Raw genomic sequence first — 21,229 nt, forward strand, 5'->3', positions numbered from 1 at the left:
CTCATTGCTGCCCAACGCCTGGCGCTTGAGTGCGCCGCACCCCGGGCCTGGCGTCCCTGCACAAGGCTCTGCCCCGCACCAGGCACCCGCTGGCGGTGACACTCCGTGACCTCACAATCCGACCCGAGCTCCAGCGACGGGCAGGGCTGGGCTGGGCTGGGGCTGTGGACGCGCGCCCAGTGCTGGGTGTCTCTAGCCTGGCCGACGTGACCAATCGCTTCCTGGCCCGGCGGAGACCCCTGTGAGCCGGAAGGGGCAGGAGCTGCCCCCGGACCCTGAGGCCGTTCTGGGACGAGGACTCAAGCGGCAGGTTTGTGCTGGAGTGTGGTGCAGCCGCTGGGCTGGGGCATGGGGCTGGCGGGAAGCGCGGCTCCCTCCAAGGGCTGCGCTGGGGCCATGCACTCGCCCAGTCCCGGGCTGGCCACAGTGACGTCCCGCCAAACGAACTGCTCCTGCTCTAGCTTCCTGGGCGGGCGGGCCAGGCCGGTGCCTTCCCGGGGGCCAGAGCTGCTCCTCTCTGCTCCCAGCAACTCCAGGAGTAAGTGCAGCAGCCCCAGTCCCGCGCCACCGGAGCCCCCCCGGCACGCGCCAGACAGCGCCAAGGGCCACGTGCAGGGCGGGGCTGAAGCCTGGCAAGGCCCCCGCCCCTTCAGCCCAGGGCCTGCATGGGGCAGCCGAGCTGTGATGGGTCAGATGGGGTACCTGGGGATTGGGCCCGCTGCGGGGGGACGTTCCTGGGCCCCGCCAGACCCGGCTGACGTGGGCCAGCAAAGGGCTCAGAGGCCTCGCGCCCACCCCCTTCGCCCCAGGCGCCCTGGCCTCCCCGCCCACGCCCCTGCCTGGCCGAGCCCGCGGCACCCCCACACGGCTGGGCCCGGGGGGGGCCTTAGGGCAGGGGTGTTCCCAGGCCAAGCACCGGAGGCTGCGCCGCCCCGCCCAGCAGACACACGTTCTTACACAGCAACCAATTTAGAAACTGAGGCAAAGGGGGAAGGTTTAGGAAACACCCCCCCATGTGGCCCCGGGTCCCCCCCCCCCCACTGTGTCTGGGACGTCAGGGCAGTGCAGCCTGTTCCTCAGAGGGCCCTGGCCGCACTGCAGGGACGCTGCGAAGGCCACAGGCCGCCAGGTGGCAGGGCCCTTTGCCCCAGCACCGGCCCCATCGGGGTTCCCAGGTTGGTCGCTGAGGTGTCCCGCAGCCCAGGCTCCCCCACCCCCTCCCAGCACGTGGCTCTGGATTGCTCCAGCGCCCCTCTGGCCGGTGTGTCCCTGCTCCCAGCTCAGCCCGGCCCTGCTCTCCCCTTAGCTCTGCCCGCTCCGTTCCAGGCAGGTCCAGCTCACATGGCGGAAGGGACCCCTCCCCCTTCCAGCCTCCTGCCTCGCTCATTGGCCTCCCCCCATTGCCCTGGGTTCAGGGGCCTGAGCCAGCCCAGGCTGTTCCTGGCATCAGAAACGCTGGGGGAGGCATCTCCTGGCCGGGCCCCACAGCCTCCCTGGCCCTGCCCGGCCCTGCAGCCAGCACCACAGGCGTTGGGGCCACGCGGCTGCGGTACCTGGGGTCACAGAGACCCCCACACCCACCCAGGGGCAGGGCAGAGAGCAGCCAGGAAGGAGCAGGGCGGCCCAAACCTGAGGGGGGGCAGAGGGGAGCCAGGGCCCATCAAGGGGGCGACTCTACGCTGCGCTTGCCCCCCAAGCATGGACCTAGCAGCTGCCTGTCCGCTTGCCAGGCCAGAGCATGTGGGGCCGGGGCCAGGCCGTGCTGCTCTCTGCTGGCTCGGGGAGCCGGCCCCTGTGCCCTGGGGGGCACGGCAGGATCCTGGGACAAGGCATTGGAGCTGGGCCATGCTGCCCCTGCCCATTGCCAGGGAGACGGGCACGGGGCAGGCCGCCCTCCCCTCGCCCCAGGGCACAGGCCAGACTGCAGGGGAGACCCGGGGGGGCCACAGCCCCCGGGCGCCAGTGTGTGACCACTGGGTCCCCCCGGCCAATGCCAGCAGCTCAGCACTGACCCCTTGTTTTGCAGGTTTGCGGCAGCGCCCCAGTGACGGTGCGGCCGGTGCAGCTCTCCCTGCCCGCCCTGGCTCAGCTGCACTCCTGGGCCAGCCCCAGGGCCGCGCGGGGCCGCGCTATGCAGAGCACTGCCCTGGCCCTGGCGCGCGCGAGACGCTGCAGGTTCCTGTGAGGCAGCGCCCGCAGGCGGAACGGTGCCGTGCGGGGCACCATGGCCCCTCCAGCGCAGCAGCCCTGCCAGCAGCACCGCGAGGCCGCTCGGGGGAAAGGAGCCGCTGCCGGTCCCGTTGCCTGAAGCACTGGGCTGGGCTGAGCCGCTGGGGGCTGGATGGGGCTCTGCACAATGGAGGACTCAGCAGCCGCCGGGGCCCAGCAGCCTGTGGACGAGCCGGCGGAGGAGGCGCCCCCTGGCCAGACGCACGTCCACACGCTGTACATGGGGAACCTGAACCCCAGGTACTCGCGGGAGGTGCTCTGCAGCATGCTGAAGGACATCCTGGGCACCGCCAGCTTCCCCCTGCAGCGGCACCACATCGAAGTGGTGAAGAAAGCGAGACGGGCCTACGCCTTGGTGCAGGTGGCCACCGAGCTGAGCCTGGAGCACGTCCTGAAGCAGCTCCAGGTGGCCTCGGACACAGAGCAACAGCTACTCCGGGAGCTAGTGATGAAAGGGAAAACGCTGGTGGTGGGAGAGGGCAAGAGAGCCTCGCTCGGCACAAAGGAGGGCCAAGAGGTAGGCCCAGGCATGGGCTCGGGACAGGCAGCCGCCCAGCAGCCGGTGGGGCACAGGCCCAGTGGGGTGGGCTGGACAGGGTGCAGCTTGGTACCGAGCTCACCAGGGCAGGACCAGGGCAGCTCCCCATCGCCCAGAGGAGCTAAACCCGGCAGCACGTCCAGCCGGATGCGCCTGACTCCCTCCAGGGGATGAGCTGCCTGGTCCCAGTGGCCGGCAGTCGTGGGAGCTGCTCCCCTCGGGGCTTGCCCAGATGGCACGGCCTGCAGGGTGCCTGGGCCCCACAGCTTGCACTGCAGTGATGCCACCTTCTGGCCTTAGCCCTGGAGTGGGGCAGAGCTTCCCCCCCACAGTGGGTCCCAGGGTGGCCACGCCGGGGGTCCTAAGGCTTCACCGCTCTGCTCACAGGCTGGGGGCCGCCTAAGCCCACGGAACCCGCTTGTGCAGAGCCAGCAGAGCCGCTCCTGCTAGAGCCCCTGGCAGAGAGCAGGGGTGTCCGCTCCAGCCGGTGCTTGGTCCCCGAACGGTCCAGTCTGTTCGCTGGGCAGGCCCAGGTCCGGGGCAAGGGGAGGAGCCTTTGGCCACGTGGAGCAGGTTGGGCAGGTGGGAAGGAACGAGGCCAGTGGCTCTCACGGCCCAGGGACTGGCAGGGGCCCGCGCCTTAGAAAGTGGCAGGCAGGGAGCTACGCACGGCCCAGCTGACACCCGGGGATCCCCCTTGACTTCAGGGCAGAACTGGGTAGATTTTAAGGGTGGCGGGTCCCACTGCTCACGCAGCCTCAGTCCAGCAGGGCCCAGGCCAGAGCATTCCTGGGCTCCAGAGATTTTTCTGAGATTCCAGCTCGGGGCGCTCGATCGCCTGCCGAAAAGAGCTGTTGAGCTCCCCCAGGGCCGGATCCTGGCAGAGCCCTTCCCTCTCCACCCTCAGCACCAGTTCCAAGGGGTCTGCCCAGGCGAAACGTGGAGGGAAGCAAGGGGCGCCGTGGTGGCTGCACGAGAAGGCAGGGATGCCAGCGTCCCAGCCTTGGGCGGCTCTGACAGGAGCAGATGCAGCAGAAAGGGCAGCGCTGCTGGGGGGGCTCCCAGGGCTGCCACGGTCACTTGCTGCAGCATTAAATAAAAGGGCCCGTGGGCGTTACAGCCTGCACAGGGGAAAGGCCCTTGAGCCGCTGTTAGAACCCTCCCCCCGGCCCCCGTGACCTTTCATCTTTCTGGCTCTGCAGAGTGACACTGAGGGGACCGGTGCCAGCGCCCCAGGGCCCCCTGGGCTGGGGCACCCGCAGTCTGGCAGGAGCCGGCCGCGGGGGGCCGAGGACGCCCAGCCCAGCCCCTGGCGGAAGACACCCCCTCAAGCCCGCAGGCTGGTGGAGAGGCCGGCCGCGTTTCTCAGCGGCACCCGCTCTGACAGCGCCATTGTCCGGCAGGAGATCGTGGGCCAGGAGCGCTTGTTCTACGGCGCCTTCATGGGGAGCGAGACCCGGAACGTGGAATTCAAGCGGGGCGGGGGCGAGTACCTGAGCGTGACCCTCAAGCACCACGTCCGCAAGTACGTCTGCGCCTTCCTCAACAGCGAAGGGGGCAGCCTCTTTGTGGGGGTGGAGGACAGCGGCATGGTGCAGGGGGTGAGGTGTGGGCACCGCGAGGAGGACCGCATCCGCTTGCTCATTGACTCCATTCTGAAAGGCTTCAAGCCCCAGGTGTTCCCGGACGCCTACACCCTCACCTTCATCCCGGTGCTCAAAGCCGAGGACACCGGCATCTTCCTGAAGGTGATCCGGCTCAGCGTCCACCCGCCCAGGCAGCAAGGGGAGCTGCTGCTCTACGAGACGGACCAGGGGGAGGTTTACCTGCGGCGGGACGGCAGCATCCAAGGGCCGCTCTCCGGGAGCGCCATCCAGGAGTGGTGCAGGCAGGTAAGGCACGCCAGCGCCACCAGGTGCAAGATGCGGCCGAGCTGCAAGCCAGGGCGCGATTGCACCAGCCCGGAGGGGAAATTCTCTGGGCAGAGGCTGATTTTCACCCTCTGCGGCTCTGCTCTTGCAGACAGTTTGGTGCCCAGCCCTTTATCTCTAGCTGGCACCCGCGAGTCTCTCCTCACTTGCTCTCTGGCGGGAGGCCTGGCCCTGTGGCTGGAAAATCCTCCCCAAAGGCGCCTCCCACTCGGAGGTGGTCAATGATTCGTCTTCACGTGGCAACACTGCCCAGGGCAGCGCTCTAGTTCGGGGCCATTAACTGCGAGTGGCTCCATGACTAGGCGCTTGGGGGCTGTCGCATCGGTAATTCAACCCGTAAAACGTAAGCCCCGAGCTAGTCTAGGCTTTGCTTTTCCCCGGGCCAGATGCCCTCCTCCTCCCCCCCCCCCTCCCCAAAATCCAGCCACCCGGGGCAGGGAAAAGGGGCAGATTGGCCAAGGCCCAGGGTTGGATTTTGGGGCAGGTTGGGGTTGGTTGCCTGTAACTTTATGGTGAAGGCTCAGGCGAGGTTCCAGAGAGGAAAGTGCTGCTCTGCCTCAGCCCCAGCCCACAAAGGGCCCGAGTAGCTAAGGCCAGGCCAGGCCAAGAGCTAGCATACGCCTGGTCAGTGTACGTAACGTCCCGGGGAACTGCTGGGCTCGGCTCACCGCTCTGGCTAGGAGCAGCACCGCTGAAGGTTAGGGCTGGGGTTACGGCCTGGCCTACGGCTGGGTTTGGCAGCAGGGTTACTGCCTGGTCGGTCCAGCTGGAGGGTTAGCTCAGGGCTGAGGAAGCAGGACTGCTTGGGTAGCTGTTGGTTTAGGGGTAACGTCGGGATCAGGTGAAGTTTAGCAGTGGCAATGCCCGTCCCCCTCCACGTAGGATTAGCATGAGGGGTGTATTTTAAAGTCAGTTCATTTAGGCTTGAATTAACGAGAGTCACTGGGGCTACGGCTACACTGGCAGGATTTTCCAGAAACGCCTTTAACAGAAAAGTTTCCGTTAAAAGCATTTTCGGAAAAGTCCCGATCGCCATTTTCGCTCGGGGCTGTTTTGCGGAAAAGAAATCTCTGCTGTCTACACTGGCCCTTTTGTGCAAAAGTTTTTCGGAAAAAGACTTTTGCCCGAACGGGAGCAGCAGAGTATTTCCGCAAAATCACTGACAATCCTACATGAGAGCGTCGGTGCTTTTGCGGAAATTCAAGCGGCCAGTGCAGACAGCTGGCCAGTTTTTCTGCAAAAGATGATTTTGTGGAAAAACTTGCCAGTCTAGACACAGCCTGGCAACACAGGCTGCTACTGCAGTGCAAATCCCGTCCAGAGCAGCAGCCTCCTTCAAGAGCCGGCTTTTGTGTGGGCTCCCTCCTCAGGCTAGACCAGCGCGGTAGCTAGCTGCTATCACACATGCCCACCAGGAAACACTGAGCTGCTGCCAGCGGTCAGTCCCGGTGACGGTGCTGTTGTACCCCCAGAAATGGACAGGAGAAGTGCGGAAGCTGGAGGAGCGTCTGGAAGTGCTGAGGAAGGAGAAGGACAGCCTGCAGCAACAGCTCAACCAGCAGCTCCGGACTCCCAAGTCTCGGATCTGCACCGTGCTGTGAGCGGCCGCGGCGCCGGGGAAGCCAGTAAGGCACCGCGCTCAGGTCACGGAGATGTGGATGGAGCTTGAAAGTAAATTCCGCCCTGGAGCGAGCTCTGGCCTGGGGTAAGGGCTGCCTTGCCACTCTCGGCCACGGAGGGAGGGAGTCTGGTCGCCGCGCTGGCGGGAGGCGCTTTGCGCCGTTCAGGAGCTTGTGCAGCACTGACCCCTGCACCACCACTTGCCTGGTGAGCTCAGGTGGAGAAAGGCCCACCCCAGGGCAGAAGAGCTTTCAGCCGGGCTCTCTAAGGCCGCCGCGAGGGAGTGCTGCAGCCCCAGAGGCAGCAAGCTGGCCCAAGCGAGCTTTGCCCCCCAACAGGCATCAGCCCTCAGTACCCCTTAGCCAACGGCTGCCTTGCAGGGCTCCAGCAACCACCTTCTGGCCCAGCTGGCTGTTTCCGAAGGGAGGGGGCAAACGGGGTGTCCCCGTGGAGCAGAGCTGGGCTGGGACCAGCCCCATTCAACAGTCATAGACTAAGGTCAGAAGGGACCATTATGATCATCTAGTCTGACCCCCTGCACAGTGCAGGCCACAGAATCTCACCCACCCCTCCTAGGATAATCCTCTTACCTGTATCTCAGATATTGAAGCCTTCAAATAGTTTGAAGACCCCAAGATGCAGAGAATCCTCCAGCTGTGATCTGTACCCCATGCTACAGAGGAAGGCGAAAAACCTCCAGGGCCTCTGCCAATCTACCCTGGAGGAAAATTCCTTCCTGACCCCTTTCCCACATTCAGAAATGAACAGGGAAAGGGGTGAACAGTGAAGTGGCAACATCTGTGAACACACCCCACGACTCCGGCGCCTTACAGCCCGTGTGTACACACCCCTCGACTCCAGCACGTCAAACGTACACAAATCCATGGGGCCGGACTTAATGCATCCGAGGGTACTGAGGGAGTTGGCAAATGTCATTGAGGAGCCCTTGGCCATTATCTTTGAAAAGTCATGGAAATCGGGAGAAGTCCTGGATGATTGGAAAAAGGCAAATGTAGTGCCCATCTTCAAAAAAGGGAAGGAGGACGATCCAGGGAACTATAGGCCGGTCAGTCTTACCTCGGTTCCTGGAAAAATCATGGAAGGGATCCTTAAGGAATCCATATTGAGGCACTTGGATGAGAGGAAAGTGATCAGGAATAGTCAGCATGGATTCACAAAGGGCAAGTTGTGCCTGACCAATCTGATCAGCTTCTATGATGAGGTAACTGGCTCTGTGGACATGGGAAAGTAAGTGGATGTGATATACCCTGACTTTAGCAAGGCTTTTGATACAGTCTCCCACAATATTCTTGCCAGCAAGTTAAGGGAGTATGGATTGGATAAATGGACAGTAAGAAAGATGGCTAGAAGGCCGGGCCCAGAGGGTAGTGATCAAACGGTTCGATGTCAGGTTGGCGGTCGGTTTCTAGCGGAGTGCCCCAACGTTCAGTTCTAGGACCAGTTTTGTTCAATATCTTTACCTGGATGAGGGGATGGATTGCACCCTCAGCAAGTTTGCGGATGACACTAAGCTGGGGGGAGAGGTAGATACGCTGGAGGGCAGAGATAGGGTCCAGAGTGACACAGACAAATTGGAGGATTGGGCCACAAGAAATCTGATGAGGTTCAACAAGGACAAGTGCCGAGTCCTGCACTTGGGACGGAAGAATCCCAAGCATTGGCCCAGGCTGGGGACCAACCAGCTAAGTAGTAGTTCTGCAGAAAAGGACCTGGGGGTTACAGTGGATGAGAAGCTGGATATGAGTCAACAGGGGCCCTTGTAGCCAAGAAGGCTAATGGCATATTAGGTTGCATTAAGAGATCTGCATCTCAGCAGATCCAGAGATGTCATTATTCCCCTTTATTCGGCTTTGGTGAGACCACATCTGGAGTATTGTGTCCAGTTCTGGACCCCCCACTACAGAAAGGTCATGGACGCATTGGAGAGGGTCCAGCGGAGGGCAACCAAAATGATTAGGGGGCTGGAGCACATGACCTACGAGGAGAGGCTGAGGGAGTTGGGTCTGTTTAGTCTGCAGAAGCGAAGAGTGAGCACTCTCTGTGCTGAGTGAGCAAAAAGCCACTAGACCGGGGTGGAGCACTAAGGGACTGCGAGTAAGACAGGAGGCAGCAGTGGCCTCTGTAAATCCACACCCACCCCCCAGCTCGACCCTCCCATGCAGCGTCGTCACCGCCATCATCTCGCATTGGAAAAGGTGCTTAAATGGCAATAAAATTATTAGGAGTCTGCACCCCCCTTTGTATGAGGCAGCAGTTGGGGGGGTTAAAAGACATCTCCCTGTGAGCCCAGGCTCCTGCCCCGCCCCCCGCTCAGCATCGGAGGCAGGAGCGTAGGGAGAACGGGACTTGTGTGTAACTGAGTTAACCAATGAGTCCAGGCCCCCCCCGCACCGGCTCCCCGGGCCCCCCCGGCTTGGTGACCTGGGCGCATCGAGCTGAAGACCCGCACTCGGGACGCCAAAAAAGCACTTTTGGGAAATGTGTAACCGATGACAATTTCAGCCGTTACATTGGGGGGGGGGGGGGGGGGGGGGATGGCGCGCTCCCCAGGAGTTCATGCCGGCAAGGAACCAGCTTTTAATCAGGCTCTGCAAGAGCACTGGCTCTGCCCTCTCCCCCACTGAGGGACCCTGGCCGTTACTGGGGTCTCATCGGTTCAGCGTGCGTGCTCAGAGACGTAGTCCTGCACTGCGGCAGATCCGTACATGCAGCATCCAGAGAGTCTTGCTCACTGCACAGTGGAGGCTGGGCTAGAGAGAAAGCTGCACTCATCTCCACCATGGGCTGCTGCGGTCCTTGTCTCCGCAATCTCAAAGAAACAGGGGAGGCGCTGAGGTCCTAGCCATTTGTGACCCACAGTTGAATTTGTCAGCCACTGCAACAAAAGCCTTTTTCAGCCGGAAAATGGCCCAATTAGAACAGGAGCTCACGCTGGAGAGCGTGTCACTGGAGAGTAAGGATCTGTGGCTCGAGAACCCCTCTGGGACAGGCGTAATGGCGCTCACAGCCTTGCAGGGGACTTTTCCGAGAAGGGCCATTTGGGAGCAAAGCACAGGGGCTGCGCCGGGGGGAGGAGCCAGAGCAGAGGGAATGCGGAGTCAGCCCCCGAAAGGGTTAATCAGGCGAGACCAGGCACAGCTTTGCCCAAACTTTAATGAACTGAAGCGGGTTTAGGCCCATATGACACTTAATACAAGAGAAATGTCCGTCTTGCTCCAGGCTCACTATTGCTCAGAGCATGGCAAAAAGGCAGAACACAAGGAATCCCCACGTTCTGCCGCCCAGGCTCGTCACGGTGCCACTGTCAGACGTGGCCAGTGCGCTGAACCCAGCCAGTAGGACAAGGGCACTTTCTGCGCCACTCGGGAAGGTGCACGAGGCAAAGGCAGCAAGGGACCGTTCCCCTTTAGTCACTAAAAGGCAGCGCCTGGGATGTCTCGGCCCGAGCGCCAGGGCAGCGTCTGAAAACACGTCATTGTGTGTTCACTGGCCCGCCCCTTGATGCAAGGGGTTACCGGCGCCCAGCCCCAGACGCCGCACCCAACAATGCTGGCCTCAAAGGGCTGAGCGCTGCGCCTCCTTCAGGCAACAATGGAGCTTCCTGGCCTTGTGGCTTTTTTACATGATCTCAAGGTAATTACGTCCCTACGGAGCGACATGGCCCAGTTCGATCAGAGCTGGTCACGTCCATGAACACACGGACTCCGCTGCTCCAGGAGTCAGATTTTCCTGGTCGCAAGTTCATTGCTGGCACTGAGAGCACAGAAGCCACCAGTGCCACAGAACTGTGAAGAGCGGTTTGCAGAAAGCACAATCAACGGGCGTCCCACCGCTCCTACGCGCAGCTCGTCAGCTGAGCTCAAATCCGACCTCCTGCAGCGTTCAATGGCACGACAGGGAAAGCAGCCCACCCAGCGAGTGTCTGAGACACTCTGGCGAGAACGCCGGGCAGCAAGAAGCACGTGCGACTGGATTCTCCCCAGTGAAACGAGAGCCTATTGCAGCACCCAGCCTTCCTGACGCTCGCTCCGATTCTCAGAGGAATCAAAGCTGCAGAGAAGGGCCGGAGCTACAAGCCCCGGGGGATGCTCCTTGGGGGGATGCTCCTCGGGGGGTTTAACGATCGACAGCGGGGAACATTCAACAAGAGAGTAAATTCATAAAAGAAAAAGGACCAAGATCGCTTCATAACAAAAATGATAAAAACATAACTTAAAGCAGACAGGCCTTCCGGCTCTCGCGGTGCGAATGCCCGGGAAATCCAGCAGACTCTGCCCCTCTTCAGCCAGGAGCTGGAACCAGAGAAAGGACAAGAGCAGAAATTACTGACGGTCGAGAGTGGCCGATGGGAAGTGCAGACGGGACTCCGCTCCGGCTACAGCGAGAGTGGGCCAGGGCAGCGTCTCTCCACCCATTTTTATAAAGTACCCCCAGAGCCAGGCCCCCCTCGGACCCTGGATCTAACCCAATGCCCCGCCCCTCCCCCAGAGCCAGGCCCCCCCGGACCCTGGATCTAACCCAATGCCCCGCCCCTCCCCCAGAGCCAGGCCCCCCCGGACCCTGGATCTAACCCAATGCTCCGCCCCTCCCCCAGAGCCAGGCCCCCCCGGACCCTGGATCTAACCCAATGCCCCGCCCCTCCCCCAGAGCCAGGCACGGGATGTACCTTCCAAGTGCCCGCTCCTGACGCCTGGCCCTGCCTCAGCAGCTTGTGTGCAGGGAGCAAGAGGCCCCCGGCATGGGGCTCACCAGGTGGGGCTGTGTGCTCCCACCCCAGCCCGGCGCCCCCTAGCGTGGCGCACGGGGACACTGCCCCCCACTATGCCACTGATGCGGGGGCCCCTTTGGCACAAAGTGATTGTGCTGCTTCACTGCCTTTTAGCTCCTCCCCGCAGCGCCGTGGGGGGGGGGGGGGGCGCTGTACTGAGCTGCTGGCGGGGGTGGGGGATGCACGTCTCCAGGTTCAGTCACCCTCCCCGCTGGAGCACCCTGGGGAAGCTGCTGGAGAAGAAACCAACCAGGAGAAGCGGCCGTAGAAGAGATTTTTTTCCCCTCCCCGCCCAAACCCGGCCCCCAACTTGGACCTGCCCTGGGTCTCACCAGAGCCGCCGCGGCCAGGCGCTGGGGCGGGTGCAGAGCGGCTGTTAACGGCCAGGCACTTGGCTCCGAATGTTCACTTTCACCAGCACATGCCACCGCCACCCCCCCCCCCCCCCGATCCCCTTTACAAGATTCAAGGCACCAGAACAGTGTTATGGAGGGAAAGGGTTTTAAACAAGATTTTTGTTCCAAGTGCCATCAACAACCGTTTTAGGAAGACCGTCTGGGACAGCCTGGTAACTCTGACACTTTACTTACACATGGTAGCTCCTTTGGAAGGAGGAAGAGAACTATCCTGATTCTATGGCTTTAAGCAACAAAAATCCTCCCTCACACTTGCAAATACTCCAGGTACATGTGCCAATTCTGCTTCATTTACTGGAAAAATACTAAGTGCGCCTACAGGACAGGGAGACAGGGACGGATGGGATCAAGGGAGAAATTAACTACCCCATGTTCTGACACTGACTCTCAAGAACATACAAGCGGCCAGACTGGGTCAGGCCAAAGGCCCATCCAGCCCAGCATCCTGTCTGCCCACAGTGGCCAATGCCGGGAGCCACAGAGGCAGGGAACACAACAGGGAACCATCAAGACCCTGTCAGCCACAGCCAGACAGACAGAGGCCAGGGGCCCCAGAGGGAGGGAAAAGTGACTGGAAAAGAAAAAGCGCCATCACAAAACGAGTTAAAACAATTTTGCTTCCATGCAGAAGCTTGAATTTTGGGATTTTTCAATAGAAAAAACGGCTGCTTTAGTGATGACAAATTGGATTTTCACAGGTGCTCCTGTAGAGCTACGAGAGCTCAGCAACTCAAATGGTTTTGAGCTGGGAACCTGCAGCCAGAGCAGAGCAGAAGCCGAAGGAGCGAGAGACACAGACGGTGCTTTTAAACAGGAGGGAAACGGGCAGAGGAGCCCGCAGAGACAAGAGATTGCAGCCCAAGCAGGTTAACTGAAGGGCTCTCTCTCCATGTGAAGTGTTTCTACCCATAGTTTTAAGGTTGAGGTTTCCTCGTCAAAACAACAACAGCTTTCCCAAATCCACCGCTTCCCACCAGCACCCAGCTCCCATATGTCCCCTCTGCCTGTGCCGAAGAACCCCCAGTTAACTCCTTAGCCCCCTTGCCAGCCCTTCCGGAGCGCCATGAACAGCTGACTGGCAGCATTCAAGCTCTGGGAGGGAGGGCTAAGAGCAGGAACGGGAAGGAGGTGGGGGGTAGGAAGAGGCAGAGCAGGGGTAGAGTGGGGTTCAGGCCTGGAGGGGAAAGGGGGCTTTCCAGCATGAGGAGCAGCCGGGCCGGGGATAAGCAGTGCAGCCCAGTGTTTCCCAGACTGACTGGAATAGTTCAGATGTCAGGCAAGGCAAAGGAGGAAAGAGATGGACACCACATTCCAACATTACCAGGACTTAGTCAGGATTCACTGACGGGAACTTCAGTTCTGTGATCTCCGAGTCAGGCGAGCTGCTGCCGCTCCTGTCGCTGTAAGTGTCCCTACAGAAGGCAGACAGCGCCGGACAGAGATTACACACAGGACTTCCTGACCGGCCCAGTTCACTTGCATTTACTGGGAGCACAACCCCTTTAGAACCAGTCTGCCCAAGAGCTCGTTGGGACTGGCTGCAGGCAGCAGGTTGTGGGTCCCATGATCCTCTGCTGCTTTCGTTAAAGACAGGGATCCCTCCCCTTAGTGGGTTTTCTTGCGTGACTGTGGAAAAGCCATCAGTGGCCTGGCCTCTCCCAGGCACTCCGCACCGAGCGCCAGGGAGCCTGGCCTTTCATTACTTTTCAACAAGTTGTTGGAAACATGAAATCCTGCATCCAAAGTTAAGACTCCCCCAAGAGAGAAACAGCACCCAATAGTGCAGGGGACAGACAAAGCCCGTTAAGACAAAATTCTGTCGTTTCTATGAGAATGTGGCTTGGTTTAAGTATAGGGGCCTGCACATTTCAAAGGCTCTTTCATCTCTTCCTAAAGGCCAGGAGCAGTCAGATACGCTAACCAGAAACTCCATCAGCATCCATTCCACAGCAAGCCCTCTCCGGCAGGGCCCTTCCTCTGCTACTGCCCCGGCGCTTTGCCAACTCAGGGACGAGAGAAGCTGTAAGGCAAGGCCCAGGCCCCTGTGCGTCATTAGCTCACCTGGAGCACGCACTAAGCACGGAAGTGCACTGCACAAGAGCCAGGGACCAAGACATTCAAAACTGACTCCAGCACGGCAGTCCTGCTGGACCAAGAAAAGGCCAGAAAGGAACGTCTCCTCCTTCAGGCCCAGCAAGAGGGAAACCCAGAGACTATCCAGGTGGCTGTCCCCTGCCGGGTACTGGGAGGATGCGAGCAGCATTCCTTACCTCCTGCAAGGGCCAGGCCAACACGCAGCAGCACGCAGACCTCTTACTCTTTGCAAGAGCCTTCCCAAGGCTCCGTGTTGGGTGCAACGACTCCACAGCCCCCGTGGAGGCACAGCCCAGCCCCTGATGAAAGGAGGGTGCTGAAAGTGCACACTTGATGCCTTTGGGTCCGGCCTGCTGGGAGCCCCCTTCCTGTCTGGTCACGGAGTCTCCAGCCCCAGTGTTAAAGACTCTGCACTACAGAAACTAGGGTATGAATTCACGCCCACCTGGGAGAGAGCCGACAGCCCTTCTGTAGATAATGCGTGAGCCTCCCGGCAGAGGCCAGCAGGAGGCCAAAGTAGGGGGGAGACGGCTTGATGGGTCTGGAGAGGAACTCGGGGTGATACTGGACACCAACGAAAAAGGGATGCTCTGCATGAGGAGAGAGAAGCGTGGAGTGTGTTAGAACCGTTCTGAAAACCTGTTCACACTGGAAGGCTCTCGTGGGAAACCTCCATCTGGCATCTACTGCCGACAGTCTGCCAAAGGCGGCTGGGGGCATGGCCCAGCAGAGCCTCAGGAGCACCGAGCTCCAGCCCTGGCATTGGCTCCTGTGCTCTGCATATTCCTCCATCCTCTAACTGCTGTCAGGCATCGCCGTTTAGCCTTCAGGAGCGGCGTGGGATCCGGAGACCCTGCCCTGGGCCCACAGACGCTGCCCCGCCGGACAAGACACTCTCCCTGAGACACAGCGACCCCAACACAGCTGCTCAAGTGCTCACCTTCCAGCTCAACTACTTCCATGCGCTCTCCCTCCACGTCCTGGCCTACGAATTTCAGGCCCTGCTCTTCAAAGCAGCTTTTCAGTTCTGGATTCACCTGAGGAAACGCAGCCAAGTGCATGTGATTGCTCACGCTCTTGGGGGGGGGGGGGGGGAGGGGAGGGTTACAAGGTTTGCACACCAGCTATACCTCAAATCTGTGTCTGTGCCTCTCTTCCAAGAAGTCATGGTCTCCATACAGTTTTCCTGCCCAGAAAGAGATGGCCATTTACGGTCCCCTTAATTATACGCAAGATCATGGTATACGATTTACACCAATTCATTTAGAACCCCAGCCTCCCCCCCGACCTGCCGCCGGGGGAGGCACAAATCGTGCCTTCTGCATGTCAGCATTACCCAGCGGTCACTCCTAGGCAGCCTGCCCCGCACTGGAACTTACAGACCCGAATTAGGTCCCTCGCTCATGGACAAAGAGCGGCAAGCTGAACAGAGATGTGCCCAAACCAGCCGAAGAGCAGGCTCCAAGGCCCCCTACCCCCCAACAGAGCCACCTGCCCCCACTCAGAATTCACAGCAGTGAGCACCGCTGGGGGCAGGCGCTGGGTCAGGCCAGACCAGCAGAGGAACGAGCACACCCCCGTGACCCAGAAGCCTGGTTTCGGATCCCCACTCGGCTGGATTTGCAGCAAGCGTGAGCCCCAGTCTCACACTCCAGGTGAATGCCCGAGCCACCAGCGCGAGTCGCTTCATTGCCCCTGCTTCCGCTCTTCCGCTTTGTATACACAATTGAACAGGCACTGTGCCCGGCCGGCAGGGAGACACTGCCCCTCGCCCGGCACTCCCTGGGGCTGTGCAAGTCAGGATCCAGGCCCTGCTCCAATACATACTTAAAGTAGACAAGGGGAAGAGCTTCCACAGGGGAGATTGAGCGGGCTGCACCTCAGGATACACAGTAACCTGGTGGGCTGAGGCATCCACCTGGCTTGTAGGAGACGCGGGTTCAAGCCTCTGACTCAAATGAGGAAGAACAGGAATTCAAAGCTGAGTCTCCCACGCCAGAGGTGGGCCATGGGGATCTGGGTGTCATGGGGCAGACCCCATGTGTGTTCTGAGCACACCTACTGGATCAGGCCCACCAGCGAAAAGCGCCTTGTCTGAGATGGCGCTAAGGCCAGGGAGGAGCTGTGGTCCCAGCCGGCAGCTTATGGACTGCAGGCATCTACTGGGTCAGGTAGCAGCTGTGCCAGAGTTTTGAGAATCTCGGTGGCTCCTGAAGCAAGTTACGGTTTAAGTACCTTTGTGGATCTAGCCCAAAGAGACTGATTTCCTACCTCCCCACGGCAGAGGCTGACGGTTCACTCCCAGCACAGAAAGTCTAAGGGATGCCTTGCAGACACAGCAGTCTTGGCAACTGTATTTTTTTAAAGCATTAAACCATCCGGCTAACTTCCTAGGTCTCACTCCCAACCCCCTTGACACACACTGTTCTCCTGAATCACTTCAGACATTCCGCACCCAGGAGATCCAGGAGTAAAACATGCCGTACTCATGATGGAGTTCTTGGTTTGGAAGAGGGTTCTCCTTTTGCCAAGCCGCATGGTCCCACCCATTTGCCCAGGATTGTGTTCTGGCATGTCTATGACCTAGGGAGATCATTCAAACAGCAAACTGTGACTGACACAGGAAGAAGAAACCCCAAAACAGGATTCAAATGCAAACATCACAGGCCAACATAATGAACAGCGAACCCGTCTCAAGCAGCTACCCCCAGGTCCCAGCACAATCAAGCGTCTAGCTGGGGTGTTCTTCCAACGCAAATGAAGAGTTGTACTTGGTAGCCGTGGGAACATTTTGGGCCGGTCTCAGTCTAGGAAAGTCTCGTAACAGTGGCGTCCATACAGACCTCAGTACCATCAGAGCAACAGGCTTTCAGCAGTAGGGTGCTCACTGCAAAATCAGAATCCTCAGCAGCCCGTAGCGAGCAGGCTTATCAGTCTGCTATTTTAACACACTCCTTTCCAGAGCCTGAGGGGAAGGAGCATCGTACACGACCGTAGTGGAGGCAAACAATGCCAGTAGCGTGGGACTGTGGCTTACCCAGCTGAGATTTTTATGGCCTTACAACCCTAGTTCTGGGTGGACAGAGATTTAGTTGGATCAACAAGAAAATGCTTAAGAAGTTAGCATTTAGGTAGATTAATATTTGGCACTGTCTGCACTAACATGCTCTGTTTAGTCATATCCACCATGCTACTATAAATCTTGTTGGTTGCTCCGTAGAAGTCATCCGTGCTAAAAATGGCCACTTAAACTCTCAGGAATCTAAAATGTGTAGATGGAAAATTCTGTGCCAACCCACTGCCAAAACAATACAAAGAAAAGCAATCCAGAGAAGAACAAACCAACATGATTCAAGGTCTAGAGAACATGAGCTAGGAGGGAAAACTGAAAAAATTGGGCTTGGTTAGTTTAGAAAAGAGAAGACAGAGGGGGCAAAACAGCAGTTCTCAAGTACCTAAAAGGGTGTCACAAGGAGAAGGGAGAAAAATTCTTCTCCTTGGCCTCTGAGGACAGGACAAGAAGCAATGGGCTTAAACTGCAGCAAGGGAGGGGTTAGGGTGGACTTTAGGTAAAACTTCCTAACTGTCTGGGAGGTTAAACATTGGCACTGGAAGGGACCTCGAGAGGTCATGGAGTCCAGTCCCCTGCCCTCACAGCAGGACCAAGCACCATCTAGACTTCAAAGTAGGAATAAGATCCTCCGGAAAAGGGCTTTTTTTCCGGAGGATCGGGGCCAGTGTAGACGCTCTTTTCCGGCTTTTCTAAAAGCCGGAAAAAAGCGGCGGACATTTTTATTTAAATGCCGCGGGGGATATTTAAATCCCCCGCGGATTTCCCTATTACGACCTGTGAAATTAACATGCCCCTTCCGGAAAAGGGGCCAATGTAGACGTAGCCTATGAGTCTATGACAAATAGACTTAAATCACATCAGGACACTTACTTGCAAAAGAAAAGTGCCCACACACTGACTTGCACTAAAGCACCAAGAGATGTAAATTCCAACTTTGGCTCACTGAGTCAGGAGAGGAAGGTTGGGAGAGACCTCACGAGGCACCGGGTCCAACCCACCGAGATCATCCCAGTCAGGGATTTGTCTAGCTGGGCCTAAACAACCCCACGCATATTTGCTCAGCTTTCTCCACACACAGGAAACACTCAGCTTGCAAGGGGGCACAGAACAAGCACACTTGAATCCCACCATACTCACCACCGGATGAGTCGTTTTGGGGTCAAATTCTGTCGAATTGGCATCTGTAAAATTACATTCTTAGATCAGAAGCAAGCAGCGTCACAATGAGCATGAGTACCGCTCCCATACGCAAATGAGCAGCACCGGCTCACACAGGGATAACTGAGGGTATGTCTACACTACCACCCTAGTTCGTGGAACGAGGTGTACCAGTAATTCAGAATAGGAAGCCTAATCCGAACTACCTAGTTTGTGCCGCGTGTAGCCGCGGGCACGGAGTCCAAACTAGCGGACATTTAAAAATGGCGGCGCCCGGCAATATGCAAATGAAGCCCGGGAAATTCAAATCCCAGACTTCATTTGCAACTCCTGTTGCCTACATTAACCACCCTAGTTCGAACTAGGGTGGTAATGTAGACATACCCTGGGAGAGTAGAATCCGCCCCAGACACCAAACAAGCCTAGATCCATTTATTAGCCTTTTAGAGAAGTTTTGTGAGTCTAGGTAGAAACTGCCATCTTCCAGAGGGCAGCAAAATCATTCATAACATCGGTGATGTGGGAGACTGTTATGAAATGCTGTCAGCCCGTTTCCAATTTGCCTCAATCAGAAAAAAATGCTTATTTACCAGAAATTAAACCTTGTGTTTCACATTTTGTAACTAGCAAGCAGACTGGACACTGGATTTCAGTTATACATATGTTATATAATGCTGTCAAGTGTCTCCTGCCAGGCTAACTTTCAGCCTGATGGACTGAGCAAAGCGGGTACACTTTTCCTTTAAGATTGGTTCTGGGAGATTCAAACTTTTCCCCAAAGCCATCTCCTACCCACCAAGAACGGGGAGTGGTTCCCAAACTTTTCGGCATCACGCCCCCTTTCGGATTTTTGAGAAACCCTCACGTTTTCCCCGCCCCCTGCAAAAAAAGCAGCAGCAAAATTTGTTAAGGGGGAAAAAAAAGGAACTGACTGGTGCAGCAAAACTTGATGGGGGGGGAGGGGCTAAGATGCCTTGTGCCCCCCCTGGAATTTCTTCATGCCCCCCCCCAGTTTGGGAACCCATGAACTACAGCCATTATCCCAATTATTCTGTACTAATCTGAACCCTGAAAGTTAGTTATTGCTGTGATTACCTTGCCAGCCAAGAACATTGCGTGCAAACTCCACAACTGCTAGCTGCATCCCCAAACAAACTCCTGTAGAAAGAACCAAACATATGAAAATGACACCGGGCAGAAAGTCTGATTTCCGGAGGAAGGGAATCTTGTGGCTACAGCACAGACTGGGAATGACTGAGGATCCATTTCCTGCTTGGTTTCAGACTCCCCATGAGACTCTGAACAAGTCAATTGATTTATCTGAGCCTCAGCTGCCCATCTGTAAAAGGGAGATACTTCCCCTCTCTTGCTATTGTCCAGATGGTCTAATGGAATTTTAAGGAAGAGTCTCTTCCCAGAAGAGCTAAGTGTAAAGCCCAGCATAACAGGGTCCCCATCATTTTGGGCCACGTGTGCTACCTTAATACAGTTATTAACTTCTTGAGACACACTTGCAGCTGCTACAGCCATGCGAGGGCTGCACTGGCCAGCAAGGATCTTGCATTCGAATGTGGAGACTGAACAGTGGTTTAAAACATGTATTCATATAGCGCCACACAGCTGTGACGCGAGACCACCACTGAGGGTTGTACTCGTCTCTCCTATTCATATTGCTCATCTTCTCTCATTACATGCCTGTATTCCTAGAACTCAATCATGGGCAACTGATACAATCAACCACCTCCAGAACAAAAATCGTATTTCCTTGGGAATATTATAAACCATTTAAACACAGCCGTGCGGCTCGCAATTATAAGGGTTAGTAATTAGCTATAGTCGAAGATACCAGAGAGCTGCATCAAGAGAACTCTCCGGGTTAAGAAAGCATTAGCCCAAAACAGTCTAAAGCAAGAGCTTGATTGGTCCACAACAGAGATGTCTCTGGAGTCAGACACTGAATGTGCACCTGTTGGCTCCTCATTTCCCGCCTCCCATTGCCCCCAGTTCCTCATGCTATTAGTTACCATCCATTTCTCACCTAACAAGGGCTTTTTCTGTTTTCTTGCCCAGGAAATAGCTTGAATTTTCCCTTCTGTTCCTCGAATGCCAAACCCACCTGGGACCAGGACTCCACTGTAGAAAGAGAGGAAAAAATCCATGTACATCAAACTTGCAGTTTTCTATACTCTCCAAACAAGCTCTTCTGTTTTAAGACCTTGGAGTTACAAGACCTGACCAATGCATTCTACTGCCAAGATTCAAGGAACATTTGTACTAAACTAATCTGATGAATGGGATTAAATGACAAGACAGCAGGCGACTGGACTTGTTAACAAGAAGCCCCTTCTAGTCCTGTCTCCAATTTTAAGACACGTCTGTGTGAGCTCCATGATTCTGAAGGCAAACAATATGTCAGGGCAGCGTTTATAAAGAGTCGAGTTTCTCTGTAATGAATCTCTCTGGATGGACAAATATAAGACAGGTTGTAATCGGAGAGAGAGTGTGGCCAAGGGGTAGAGTCAGAAAATCTAGAGTCCATTTCTAGCTCTGCCATTGGCCAGTAGGTGCCATTGGAAAAGTTATGTCACTACTCAATGCCTCAGTTTCCCATCTGTAAAATAGGAATGGCAATTTCTATTGGAGAGCTAGGCAGCATCTTCATTTCTACTTGTCGTATGATCTGAAAGAGCAGAACCTAATATGCAGAACAGCCTTCATGCTCTGTGGCAAATATCTGTTAATCAGACTACTGCTTAGAGACAAATCCCCTTCCTCCCAGCTAGGGTTACCAGATGGTTAAAAAACACACACACTGGACACACTTGATCTCAGATTTGGGGGGGGGGGGGGGGGGGAGGAGGAGGGGAGGGAACACGACCGGCTGGGAGGGGAGCGGGGCTGGCTGGAGGCAAAAGGGAAACCAGCCGGCGGGAAGCAGGACTGGCCAGGAGGGAGCTGGGGGGAGTGGGGCTGTCTGGGGGGGGAACCGGCCAGCAGGCAGCAGGGCTGGTTCAGACGCACGCAGATCCCGGGGTGCTGCCCATCTCGCGCACGGTCCCAGCGGGGCGCATGGGCAAGTCCGGCCCCAGGCCCACTCCCTCCTGTGTTGCATATTGCCCGGCTGGCAGCCATGCTCACGCAGTGTGACTCACGCAGTGTGAGCGCGTCTACCAGCCAGGCAGTACGTAACTACGTACTGATACTCCTGATAACTTAATTAGAAAATACCGGACATTTACATCTCTGGTATTTTCTCAATTTGTTTCCCAGACAGAAAGCTCAAATACCGGACTGTCCGGTTCAAAACTGGACTCCTGGCCACCCTACTCCCAGCCTCAGCTGTCCCCTTGACTCCCACCCATCCCAATCCCACTTCCCCCC

General features: G+C 57.4%; 2 protein-coding genes across 5 annotated transcripts in view; one reads left to right on the forward strand and one right to left on the reverse strand.

The window, feature by feature from the left end:
* The first annotated feature begins 45 nt into the window (after positions 1-45).
* SLFNL1 (schlafen like 1) lies at positions 46-20,058 on the forward strand. 4 transcript variants are annotated; one of them, XM_075908627.1, is made up of 5 exons: positions 46-310; positions 2,027-2,746; positions 3,970-4,659; positions 6,171-6,323; positions 19,919-20,058. In XM_075908627.1, exons 2-4 carry the CDS (start codon positions 2,342-2,344, stop codon positions 6,297-6,299), a joined length of 1,224 nt encoding a protein of 407 aa, XP_075764742.1. In that variant the 5' UTR covers positions 46-310; positions 2,027-2,341; the 3' UTR covers positions 6,300-6,323; positions 19,919-20,058. The 4 variants fall into 4 exon arrangements, with proteins under 4 accessions (XP_075764742.1, XP_075764743.1, XP_075764744.1 ...); XM_075908628.1 differs by lacking the exon at positions 19,919-20,058 and having other exon boundaries at positions 3,970-4,292; positions 4,430-4,659; positions 6,171-6,391; XM_075908629.1 differs by lacking the exon at positions 6,171-6,323 and having other exon boundaries at positions 19,919-20,053.
* The window catches only part of CTPS1 (CTP synthase 1), a 28,843-nt gene continuing 17,086 nt past the window's right edge, over positions 9,473-21,229 (reverse strand). Inside the window, exons 11-19 of the mRNA XM_075908625.1 lie at positions 19,887-19,981; positions 18,944-19,006; positions 17,828-17,871; positions 16,104-16,200; positions 14,748-14,803; positions 14,558-14,654; positions 14,063-14,207; positions 12,845-12,935; positions 9,473-10,631 (exon numbers count right to left, since the gene is read on the reverse strand). Of these exons, the coding sequence (XP_075764740.1) occupies positions 12,851-12,935; positions 14,063-14,207; positions 14,558-14,654; positions 14,748-14,803; positions 16,104-16,200; positions 17,828-17,871; positions 18,944-19,006; positions 19,887-19,981 (682 nt within the window). The 3' untranslated portion in view covers positions 9,473-10,631; positions 12,845-12,850. The remainder of the gene's footprint in view (positions 10,632-12,844; positions 12,936-14,062; positions 14,208-14,557; positions 14,655-14,747; positions 14,804-16,103; positions 16,201-17,827; positions 17,872-18,943; positions 19,007-19,886; positions 19,982-21,229) is intronic.

The sequence above is a fragment of the Pelodiscus sinensis genome, chromosome 25 (assembly GCF_049634645.1).
Source record: "Pelodiscus sinensis isolate JC-2024 chromosome 25, ASM4963464v1, whole genome shotgun sequence".
NCBI classification, from domain to species: Eukaryota; Metazoa; Chordata; order Testudines; family Trionychidae; genus Pelodiscus; species Pelodiscus sinensis.